A 12,655-nucleotide genomic window follows, 5' to 3' on the forward strand; every position below is an offset into this window, starting at 1 on the left:
AGTGCAGGCTCAGAGAATTCCTAAGCTTATTCCCCACAGAGGACTATATATAGTGCCAGATTTTACTATTAGATTACAAAATTTCTTTGGGGGCTTAGTTTTTATCAGTTGACTCTGTGGTACAAACTGGCAGCCAAGAGTTTGGCTTGGCAAGTTCTGTGTTTTAAGATCATTTAAATTCTTATATCTCCAGGCAGACCATGTGTTTTCCAGTTCACCATAATCCCTATGACCTCTTGCTGATGGTACTTAGATGTTACATACATTTTTCTAACCTGTTTGTTCATCAAATATGATTATCAAAACACATATAGAGATTTGGCAAGTTCTCCAAGCCCAGTATAACTCTAGGAGCAAACCTCAAAGAAGGAAAGACAAAGCTGTACAGATGTGATTAATGATAAGCTTAGCTCCATCACTGCCTAAGGGACATGCTCCCTAGAGACCAATTTCATAGCCCATGTACCAAGTTTATTATTATTGGCAGAAAACTACAACTTACTACATGCTGTAGGTTATTTATTTATTTTTTTCTCATCTCCCTACTTATTTTTTTAAATAGACTTATATTTAAAGAACTGCTTTAGATTTACAGAAAAATTGAGATAATATTACAGAGAGTTTTCATATGTCCTACGTCCAGTTTCCACAATTATTAACATCTTACATTAGTCGGGTACCAATATCATTACATGATTGTTATGGACTGAGTGTTTTTTCTCCTCAAATGTGTCTGTTGAGATCCTAACCCCCAAAGTAATGGTATTAAGAAGCAAGGCCTTTAGGAAGAAATTAAGTCATGAGAGTAGAGGCCTCTTTAATGTGATTAGTGCCTTCATAAGGAGAGATATGAGAGCTTGCTCAGACTCTGCTGTCTGCCGTGTGACACGACAACCAGCACTCAGCAGACTGCAGCTGGGGAGAGGATCCTTACTAGAACCAACCATGTTGGCATGGATTTCCAACCTCCGGAACTGTGAGAAATAAATATCTGTTGTTTATAAGCCACCCAGACTATGATACTTTTTATAGCAGCCCAAAGTGACCAAGACAATTCATATTAACCAAAGCCCATACTTGACTCTGATTTTCATAGATTTTACCTAATATTCCATGATATATTTTACTTAGTTGCCATGCCTTCTTAGGCTCCTCTTAGGTATAACGGTTGCTCAGAATTTCCTTGTTTAAGATAACCTTGACATTCTGACTGGTCTGACCAATTTTGACTGATCAGGTATATTGTAGGAGGAAGAATGAGTTTACAGTAGAGAAACCTGAAAAATACTGTGTCAACCAAGGTCGACATCAACGTGATAAATTATGTGGATGGAAAAGGAAGATGTAATGAAAATGGCACTTTTCCTCTGTGGTCTTCCTCCTCTCCCTTCCATAATTTTTTTTTTTTTTTGAATGAAGTCCCTATGCACAGCTCACACCTCCAAGTACATAGTTATCTTCCATCTATGTAAATTATTTTTAATTCTTCTGCATGGGAGATTTGTCTCTTCTCCATTCATTTATTTACTCAACCATTTATTTATATCCATATGGACTCATGGATATTTGCATTATGTTTGGGGTTATAATGTACTGCTTTATTTTGTTCTCAATTTGTTCAAGCTTTGGCCATTGGTCCAGCTTTCAGTTGGTTCTAGCTCTTCTTTGACATGTCCTCGTCAATTTTTTTGGAGGGAAGCACTTCCTTACTTTCTGATGTTAGAAGATACTTAAGATTCCATACATAGTTCTTGACCCAGTCTTATGATCAAACAGTTCTCCAAAAAGCCCTCGTTCATTTTGTCAGAAAATGGTGCGCTTGTTGCTACTAAGTGTCATCATTTCTAGGTCCTATAAGCTGACAAAGGAAGGGTATATATCTGTTTATAAATACTGTAAATATTCCCATATGGATCCATGTATATCTATACTGAATATGAATTCATATTGGTATCTCTAACTCTAATTCAATATTACATAGATTATTATAGTCTCTTCCCCTGCTTATCTGAAAGCTACTACCACAACACACACAGAGCATACCATATTTTTAAATCAGAGTTAATATATCTTTGTTCACTATAACATCTGGTCAAAATTTTAAGCAATTGGAGAAGAGATAGACTGAGAAAGAAAACACACGGTTTACATAAAAGTTATGTAATACTACGTGCGAAGAAGATATGATTTAAATTCTAATTAGTAACCATTACTAATTCTTACCTTTATTTTGAGATTAAAGAAAATGAAACAGAATTTTAGTAAACTGAAATTTACTAAATTTAGGAAGAGCGAAAAAATTTCTTCAGGAAAACTTTGGTGCTAGAAAAAGGACATATAAGGAGAAGTCCGTGTCCTTTTCACGTCAGCGCAGAGTCCTCATTCAAGCTTTGCGGGAGGATCTTGTAACCGTCCAGATACATTTATAAGTGGAATCAATAATCACAAACTTCATTTTTTTAAAAGTTTCAAATCAGCTGTTTAATAAGTGTGACCGGCATATAGTAGAGAAGAATGAAACTAGTGTGGAAAGTCAGTAGAGGGTTGACTCACATAAATCATGATAAAGCTGCTGGAGACCAGTAGACAACCTGAGCAGAAACAAGTTGTGACTTTAATGAAACATGTTTCCATATAGGATTCTTGTAAGGGGCATGATGAAACCTTTGGAAGTATAATGAAAAAGTAAAGGTAGGCAGAGGTGAAAAGAACTGCATCATAAAATGATTAAAACATGACCTAACCAGGGGCGCCTGGGTGGCGCAGTCGGTTAAGCGCCCGACTTCAGCCAGGTCACGATCTCGCGGTCCGGGAGTTCGAGCCCCGCGTCAGGCTCTGGGCTGATGGCTCGGAGCCTGGAGCCTGTTTCCGATTCTGTGTCTCCCTCTCTCTCTGCTCCTCCCCCGTTCATGCTCTGTCTCTCTCTGTCCCAAAAATAAATAAACGTTGGAAAAAAAAAAAAAAAGCATGACCTAACCATGCCCTATGAAATAGACTTATTAGACACATTTAAACTGATCTTTAGCCCAAGTTCCGTAATTTTTTACAGAGTGATTAGAACATTCCTCTAGGTAGGTCTGAAGCAGACTTTATATGGAAATATCATCTGCAAATGTTTTCCCATCTTAATTTTCCAACATCATCTTGCTAAATCATGTTAGAAAGTCTTGTAACAATAATATTTATCCACTTGACTTTTATCTATGGGAATGCAAAAAGTGTAGAAAGATCTCTTTCTTCATTCACTGAGAGTTAGGTTCTTTGACCCTTAAGTAATCTTCTGGAGAATACCTAATTGCTCCATCTGTAAATCTTGTGGGAAGAAATAGCCTGGTGTTTACTTTGTTACATTAAAAATTTCCCTATCTGTTGTCTGTGATCTGCAAATTTAGCTGATGGTTGCTAAACTTGAGGCAATTGCTGTCTGCTGTATTTTTAAGTGAGTAATGGAGAAATTACTGCTTCTAAAGCTTTCTTTTGTTATTGCAGGGTTAATACAGTCTTAAGCAATTTTTGGTTTGCTGTATTACTACTACAAGCGAAAAGTAAAATTGTTTTTCATCTTTTCTTCTGAAATTTTCAAACCTAGGCCCGATGGAAAATAGATGTATTATAATAAAAAAATGCTTTCAACTTATTGACCAAAATCTTGATGATAAAAGATTTTGCTTTGTTAACTTTAACCTATGAATCTATGTCCTGGCGCATTTCTAGCAAACAAACAAGCAGTAATTATGAAACCTACTTGATTTTGTATGTTGTGCATATGATGTATTATGTATTATACTGCTTTACAATGAATGCAGTTTTAAGGTGAGCACTTTATTCTTATCTCTCCATTCCTTTTCATTTTGTGTGTGTATGTATATTTGCACTCATGCTTCTATTTGGTAAAATTAGACTTACAATTCGTATTCCACATAAATGGGTTAAAGTGATGGAGTAATAGATCGCGTGCTCAAGTTTGAGTCTAAGCCTGTGTCTGTACAAATAAAATCCATGTCTATATACGTAATTTCGCTAAAGCAAAGATTTTCAGTTCAGCAAATTGACTGGCTGTTCCTTCTCTCTCGTTCTTGCACTCTCATACTTTCTCTTATTCTTTTCCATTTTTCCTTTTTGGCTTGTTTACATGATGCCCACTCTCCAGTTTGATCCATGAATTGCCTTTTTGATGGAATATTTTGCTGTCCTATGGCAGTGACAACATAGATGAGAAAGTGGATAAAATCCTTTAGTGTATTTTGAAAGCAAGAAAGATGAAATTAATGATTAGATTTTTAAATAAGGAGTCATTATTAAGATTTATCAGATTGGTGGTGCAGATGTCTTCACCTTGCTTTCAGGGTCAGACACTGATCATATTAAAGGTGTGTACTTAACACATTAAGAGGTTTCGTGTAAGGTTGGGAGTTCTTTGATTCACATTGTCTGCTTATTTACCAAAATCTTGAGAATAAAAGATTCTGCTTAGGTAACTTTAACCTATGCATCTATTTCTCAATGCATTTTTAGCAACAAACTAACCAGCAATTATAAAAATTTGTTGATTTTGTTTGTTGCATGTACTATGTATGTATTTTACAATTCAGTTTTAAGGTGAATACTTATTACTACCTCTAATAAAAATAATACTACAAATGGCATTAAAAGTCCCCCAAGGTCAGACCTTTGGGTTGCTTTTTGTCTTCTCACTTCCTTTTGGGAGGAGACTCTGGAAGAAGGGCCTATAATGTTCGCAATTTAAAATGACGGTAATTGGAATCTGTTAGAAGTTTTCAATTCCAAATCTCAGCCCCTTACAGATTCCAGAGTCCATTTAGCACAGCTTTATCTGTAGGACTTGTTCTGTTTCATGCTAAACTCCAGCCACATTGAAATTCTTTCACTTCTCAATTTGTGTCATGCTCTTGCCTACAAATTACTTCTCCCCTGATGTCTAGACCAGCTTTGCCCACATATCCTTCTTCCCTTTGTGTGGCTAACTTCTCCTCATCCTTCAGTCTCCAGTTTAGATTTTCTCAGTGAAGTGTAGTCTAGTTAGGTGAGATAACTCTTTGCTATATGCTTCTGAGAAATCCTGTATTTTTCCTGTGAATGTTATGCTAAAATTGTTTGTTATCTGTTTTATTCACTGTGTATGAGGTCCATAAGATAAAAGACTGCAAAGGGTGGTAGGACAAGGGAACTTGAATCCAAAGAGGAGAATGTGGAAATGAAACTTAGGCAGAACTCTGAGGAAAAAGAGGCCCCCTCACACAGTCTGAGAAGAAATACAGGCAAGAAGAAATCACCTTGAGAAACAATGTTTTTAGGAACAGTGAGTACCAGGGTTGAATTTCCAGTTGGTGGCTTCTTGTGTATTACTCATAAATCTCTTATTGATGCTACTATTCTGCACACTTTTGTGCTCAAGTGTATTGGGAATCACAGGAGAGAAAGAATGGGCTTTTTGGTCCATACCACAGATAATGTCGACCCACAGAGAGAATGGCAGTGGCAGGTACCTGAGTAGTTGTAAGGAGAAAAATGACAGAGGAAAGTTGCAGTATGAACCAATGCATGAAAAAATAAGAGAATACTCTTCTTCCTCCTTCCACGTTGTGGAGCTTTCAAACAAAGGGGGCTTAAAAGACCCCAAAGCAATAGTAAATGAGTGAGGAGGTAGATAAATGTGAATCAAAGCTCTAAGATCCTTCTCTTTTGAGTAGAAATGTAAAGTTAGGCATCTGTAAGTTGGATTTCTTGAAGCTGTGGATTATTATTTGTCATCATTTGTGGAAAAGTTTCAGCCATTGACATTGTCACTTTCATTGTTGTCTCTCACCCTTTCCTCTCTCCTCCACCTGTAAAAACTCAACTAGGTATTTGTAAGATCTTATCCCCAATCCTCCATGATTTTAATTATTTTTTTATTATTAATACCTCTTTAATTCTTGGATATGAATTCCAAATAAAGTTCTTTGGTTTTAGTTCCTGGATCTCTAATTTTCTTTTCAGTAGTGTCTAATCTGTTATAAAACATCTCCATTGAGTAGTTCAGTCAAATTGTTGTATTTTTACTTTTAAGAGTTTCTTTTTTACTTATTTTCAAATATGCTTGGTCTTTGATCATATTTAATCTTCTTTATCTCATATGTGTCAGTTTCACTCCTCAATTAGCTAAGAAGTGCTTTGTAATGAGTATCCACTTCCCTCTTTCACTGAGTGCTCAGCTGTGCTAAGTTGTACAGACACCTGGGTTGGTTAGTTAAAAATATGAAGTCAGCCTTATTAGCAAAATGGAATACAATGAGGAGTTGAGAAAACTTCCATTGTTCTATGGAAGAGACTACTGTTTGTAACCCATCTCTGGACAAGATTTCTGTTTTTCTACAAAGGTTTGTAATGTTCCACATAATATACAAAATGCTAAGAGGGAGCATTTAAGTTTTTATTTTTTAAAATTTCTCTAATGTTGATTTATTCTTGAGAGAGAGAGAGAGAGAGAGTGGGAGAGGGACAGACAGGGGAGAGAGAATCTGAGGCAGGCTCCTAGCTGTCAGCACAGAGCCCTATGTGGCGCTCAAACTCACAGACCACAAGATCATGACCTGAGCCAAAGTCAGACGCTTAACCAACTGAGCCACCCAGGCACCCCAAGCATTATGTCTTTTATTTTATTTTATTTTATTTTATTTTATTTTATTTATTTATTATTTTTTAATTTAATTTTTTAATTTTTTAATTTTTTAAATTTACATCCAAATTAGTTACCATATAGTGTAACAATGATTTCAGGAGTAGATTCCTTAGTACCCCTTACCCATTTAGCCCACCCCCCCTCCTACAATCCCTCCAGTAACCATGTTTGTTCTCCATATTTGTGAGTCTCTTCTGTTTTTTCCCCCTCCCTGTTTTTATATTATTTTTGTTTCCCTTCCCTTATGTTCATCTGTTTTGTCTCTTAAAGTCCTCATATGAGTGAAGTCATGATTTTTGTCTTTCTCTGACTAATTTCACTTAGCGTAAAACCGTCCAGTTCCATCCACGTAGCTGCAAATGGCAAGATTTCATTCTTTTTGATTGCCAAGTGATACTCCATTGTATATATATATACCACTTGTTCTTTATCCATTCATCCATCGATGTACATTTGGGCTCTTTCCATACTTTGGCTATTGTTGATAGTACATTTATGTCTTTTACTGTAAAATATTATTTTTAATATAAAAAGTTATAAAACAATAACTTTTAAAACTACTAAAGAAAGACAAACACCCAATAACTTTGACAATATGTTTTATTTTAATTTGTTTCATAGTTACACTTAGATTTCCACACCATCAAACAGCAGAAAAAAATCTCTTTGGGAATACAGAAAAGCATCTTCAAGTCAGAAAATAAAGTCAGTGTTTAAAAACACAATAATTTAAATAAAATTAGAAGAATCCATTTGTACATAATAAATAAGTTTTAACTAGCAAGAAATTATTTGGTTAATTTTGCTTGTTGAATTTTTGCTTCTTTGAGAAACAATTATAATTCAGGATTCTTACAATTCAACACAGCCCAGTACAAAGCAGGCAGTGACAAGACAAGGCTAGGACTATAAAAGTAGGATTTCTAGTTCAATTACAATTTCAGATAAATAGTAATATACATATACTAAAAAATTATTCATTGTTTATCTGAAATAAAAATTAATTGGGTCTCTTGTTTGTTTTCAATTTTGCTAAATCTGGTACCCTTGATCAACATAGTTCCCTAATGTCACATCATTTAATATCAAAATAAATAAAAATTCACTACTGTCATTATACTATCCTACCAACAATGCTTCATTTCCCATTTTCCCCAATTTATACAGAGAGATTCCCCTATTTGTGTCTTAAATAAATATATAAATAATAAATAAGCAAACAAGTTTCACTTGCACATAATAATTCGCCTGACATGAGAAAAAGTTCAAGTGCTTCCACATGTCCTCACGTCTCTGTGAGGTAGGATGGTGACTGATACTTTTTCTCCAGTTGAGGAATAAATACGGAAACAAGGACAGGGATTCATGTATCCTGGCCAGCAGGTTGAGGTTGAAAGATGTAACAATAACTACAAAACATATCCAGGATTTCCAGTTAAATTTGAATTTGTGGTAGACAATAAATAATATTTTTAACATAAGTGTGTGTGTCTAAATATTGCATGGGACAGTGTCATGGGACATTGGAAAAAAACTATTCATTGTTTTTCCTAATCTCCAGATCTAACTGAGCATACTCTATTTTATCTGGCAACCAACCCTACACCAGACCCACACACTGCATGAAGTGCTGAAGTGAATTTGCTTGCTTGAAGTTTCATTGGCATCTTTATTGAAGAATTCTTGGAAACCATGGAGAATGTGTTTGTTTGTTTGTTTATGCATTTTGTTTCTCAGCTCTGAAAAGAAGTAAAATTAAAATCAAAATTTTGTAAATTAACATTATTCAAACCAGGAGGAGAGTATGGATCTTGAAAATACATTTACTATGGAAATTAATACAGTCCTAGATATTCGTGTGTTAGAAATGTCCTAATTGTCAACTATTGTTGAAACTATTGTTTCTATAAATAGAAAGACCAGATAAGTTATCATCCAAACCGAGACCCTTCTGAGGGAACCATACTAATGATGCATGGCATGACATTTTAAGCCCAGACTTGCCCTGACAAACTGAGACGGATGGTCTTCCCAGTCTTGAGAACAACAAACTCATTATTGCCGCTATTTTTTTGTTAAGTCAAAGGGGCAGATCCCTAGAGAGTAGTCTTCCAGCAGAAACAAGAAAATTAGAGGCTAACTTTTAGACTGTATGTCTCAGAATAAATGAAGCATCTAAATTAAAAACAAACAAACAAAAAAACACAACTTACTTCTTCAAAAATATCTCCACAACCTTCTGCACCCATTTTTGCTTGGGGTCCAGGCACACCTCTTTTCCATTGACGAGCTTTACACTGAAATGACAGAGATATGATTGAATCAGTATTTAGTGGGTTTCAGACATCCCGTGGTCAATTCGAGTCGTGGTTCTTGAAATATAGGCATAAAATCTGAGTTCAAGTTGTTGTTAGCTACGAGGCATGAGAGGTACTGTATGTAAATGTCATGGAGACAAAGAATTTCTTTCTTGTCTTGCCCACTGCTGTGTTCCTGTGCCTAGAACTTTGTATGACATTTCTACCTTCCTCAATTATAGGTTTGCTGGAGTAAAATATCTAATCACTTTTGAAAGTACTTACATGATTTCTGAGTTTTCACAGTGTGGGCCACTGTCAATCACTGTCAGTTCTTTGATTAATTTGGGATTGAAAGGTGTGGAATGAGTTTTTATGCACTGGCATCGAAGTTCTGAACTAATTCTTGACACAACTGCAGCTGTGAAAAAAAAATCAATTCAGGATTAATTTCAACCTGGATACAGCTCTGCTGGCTACTCTCTCCTTAATGTCAACCTGATCATTTAGTGACGGGATGTTTGCTAAACATCTCATCTTTAGTAAACTCATTCTCAGAGTGGAAGCCTGGATATTCTCTTAGCTCCTAAATTCAATTAAAAAAATTGTTGGGGCGCCTGGGTGACTCAGTTGGTTGAGCGTCCAACTCTTGATTTCAGCTCAGAACATGATCCCAAGGCCATGGGATTGAGCCCTGTATCTGGCTCGATGCTAAGCCTGGAACCTGCTTGAGATTCTCTCTTTCTTTCCCTCTGCCCCTCTCCTCTACTCACGTTCTCAATCTCTCTTTTAAAATAAAAATGAAATAAAATAACAAACTGTCACTAATGACAGAATTGATTGACTTCCCGCATAGAGACTTGGAGTTGCCTTTGTGAAATGGTGACATCCTCACAGTACTTTTTTTTCTACTTGATATTGTGCAACCTTCTATGATGCCACAATGTTACCTACAGTATGTAAATTAAAATTCAACAACAGAGAAATTGCCTTCAGAAAAAGTTAATAAAAATAGATAAGTAAGTTGCACAAAGATATCTCATATCTTGGGAAAATCCTTAATGCTTAACAGAAAAGAAAAAATATATAGAAACTACATGCTATGAACATTTCTTTTTTTTTTAATTTTTTTTTAACGTTTATTTATTTTTGAGACAGAGAGAGACAGAGCATGAACGGGGGAGGGGCAGAGAGAGAGGGAGACACAGAATCCGAAGCAGGCTCCAGGCTCTGAGCCATCAGCCCAGAGCCCGACGCGGGGCTGGAACTCACAGACCGCGAGATCATGACCCGGGCTGAAGTCGGACGCTTAACCGACTGAGCCACCCAGGCGCCCCGTTATGAATATTTCTAACTGCATTTGTTTCATAGGAGGGATCCCAAAAGGTTTACAATTTGTCAGGGTGTCTTTAAACCAAATAGGAATTGATAGTTGTCTGAAGCTGGTCACTAAAACAGCACAAGGGGTAAAATTACCAGGTTTACCATACTTGATATTAGTTAGTAATAATATGGGTGATTGTAGCCTCTAATAAGATACACTCTAAATTATAGATTTAAATTAAATGTATGCATACTACAGAATATGAATGATAGGAACAGAATGTAGACATTAATCAAGCTTTATACTTTTCTAAGTGTTGTATAGATCAAACCTAAACAATTAAAACTTCAATCGAACATGGAATGACTGTAAATATTATTTCCTTTTCTTGAATAAGAAGAATGTTATTAAAGCAGGAAGGATAATCTTGCAATCTAAGGATCACATTTAGACACAGGAAAACTGGTAGATCAGAAAGGCATGCTTACCTTCACACAGAGCTGCAGAAAGCATGAAAGCTGCTAAGAGAGCAACAACCAGCTTGGAAGTCATGTTGACGCAAGGTGCTTTAGTTCTGGTTTCTTCTTGGCTCTTGTCCTAGACGCTTGTGAGCTCTGCTGTCCCAGAGGACTTGTGTTGGATGGAGAACTTCTGTGGCTTTTTATATTATTCACAGCAGCGGAGAATATGCACCCTCATTCTTGAATTATGTCAGAGGAAATTCCACAATATGCAACCGTCTGCCTGCCCTTTGTGAGCAGACCTGAGTCATCCCACTCCTGGAACATGTCTCTTATCAGATTTTTGGCATGATGGAAATTCTATTTGATCTTTAACATTATTTAATGTATTTCATTTAAAAACATTTTCTTCAACCATGTTTCAAAATAACTGTTACACATTCAAGCTTCTCTTCTTTGACACATTCTTATCAGATGTACTTTTTAAATTTATAAATAAATTTATTGGAGTACCATCTGGCAATTGTTAGAGAAAGGTCATTTGTGATAACTCTTTTAGGGTATGGTCATTCCTCTAGGGAAATTACAGGTGCTGTAATGATAGAGAAAGTAATCTTGACAACCACTTTTATTAGAGACACAATTTTGAGAAGTCCGTTTCTGCATATTTTGGAAAGTTTCCAGAAACCATTACTCTTCTCAAGGAGAGTATTACAAGTTTTCAAAAGATTTGGTTTTCTAATGTATGTTTGAAAGAATGAAAAGGCACACCTTTCAGTTTGGTTCCACTAATATTTATCAAGTAACTTCTGAGTAGTGCGGGGATCTAGAGATAGACAAGATTAAGTACTTGTTCTCAGAGAGTTTGGTCTGTCATAAGAAGAAAGCAATACACAGACCTGACTGTATTATAGAACAGACAAGTGGTACCGAGATTTTAATTCAAACAGGGACAGAAGGACAGAGTATTCCAGAAACAGTGTGAGCAGGGTGTTGAAGAAGAAGGAGAAGATGAAGGAGAACAGCACATTCTACCTAAAAACATTGTTCAAGGACACATGGATGAAGATATGTCTGTGCTCCAGGAAGAGGTTCCCTGGGGCTACTTGATAAGGGTAGAATTAAGTAGTATCTAATGGAAAGACAAACCGTGTATGCTTAGTGGAAAAACCATCCAGGTTCAAACTCGGTCAGCCACCTAATTTTTGTGTGGCTTTTAAACTTTCTGAGTTACAGTTTCTAGTATCTATAAAATGGGTTAAATAACCCCACCTTGTCGCATAAAGTTAATATATGTAAACTTCCTAGCTGAACTTTTGAACTGGTAAATTCTCACCTATTCCAAGAGTTATGACTTATATTTCTCATTGTTGTCAGATTACCCACTTGCAAACTGCAAGGATATTCAACCAATAATGATTTCCTAAAAATCTCATTTGCCTTAGAGGCATTCCTGAAAGAAGATCAGTTGCTGAAAAACCAGTTGAACCAGCTCACACCATGTAAGGTAACAATACAATAAAATAGAAACATCATCAGTTCCAGTTATGGTTTGCTAAAATTAAAGCTCCAGATAAAATTCTGACAGCATTAGCACTCAAGTTGCTCTTTCAAATGAAAATCTGGAATATGGAGAGTCTTATAATCTATAGAATTCCAGAATGCTTGAGGCAGTAACTGGCTTAAACACTGATATAAAATTTAAATTAAATTCTTAGACCAAAAAAAAAAAAAAAAAAGATTGAAAATTAGAGCAAGGGTAATAATGTTTCAGAATTGGAACATTTGTGGGTTGGGAAGAAAACTTCCTTTGCTGAAAGATTTGTGTAGTAGGGGCACCTGGGTGGCTCAGTTGGTGAAGTGTCCAACTCTTCAGGTCATGATCTCATGG

The 12,655-nt window shown here is 36.0% G+C and overlaps 1 protein-coding gene across 1 annotated transcript; it reads right to left on the reverse strand.

Annotated features, from left to right (window-relative positions):
• Positions 1 to 7,264: 7,264 nt before the first annotated feature.
• CXCL8 (C-X-C motif chemokine ligand 8) lies at positions 7,265 to 10,926 on the reverse strand. The gene is made up of 4 exons (XM_040481272.1): positions 10,792 to 10,926; positions 9,265 to 9,400; positions 8,896 to 8,979; positions 7,265 to 8,421 (listed from the first exon to the last, which is right to left on the reverse strand). The coding sequence occupies exons 1-4, from the start codon at positions 10,853 to 10,855 to the stop codon at positions 8,400 to 8,402; spliced, it is 306 nt and encodes a 101-aa protein (XP_040337206.1). The 5' UTR covers positions 10,856 to 10,926; the 3' UTR covers positions 7,265 to 8,399.
• Between the last annotated feature and the right edge of the window lie 1,729 nt (positions 10,927 to 12,655).

Source organism: Herpailurus yagouaroundi, unplaced genomic scaffold (genome assembly GCF_014898765.1).
Source record: "Herpailurus yagouaroundi ecotype Mexico unplaced genomic scaffold, PumYag 28, whole genome shotgun sequence".
In the NCBI taxonomy this organism is placed as follows: Eukaryota; Metazoa; Chordata; class Mammalia; order Carnivora; family Felidae; genus Herpailurus; species Herpailurus yagouaroundi.

What these genes read in the sequence shown, in the direction of transcription:
- CXCL8 (XM_040481272.1), bottom strand. Translation starts at nt 10,855, where the DNA reads ATGACTTCCAAGCTGGTTGTTGCTCTCTTAGCAGCTTTCATGCTTTCT. An exon ending in TGTGAAAACTCAGAAATCAT is followed by an intron (nt 8,980 to 9,264) that starts GTAAGTACTTTC and finishes CTGTCATTTCAG; the next exon opens with TGTAAAGCTCGTCAATGGAA. An exon ending in GTGGAGATATTTTTGAAGAA is followed by an intron (nt 8,422 to 8,895) that starts GTAAGTTGTGTT and finishes ACTTCTTTTCAG; the next exon opens with AGCTGAGAAACAAAATGCAT.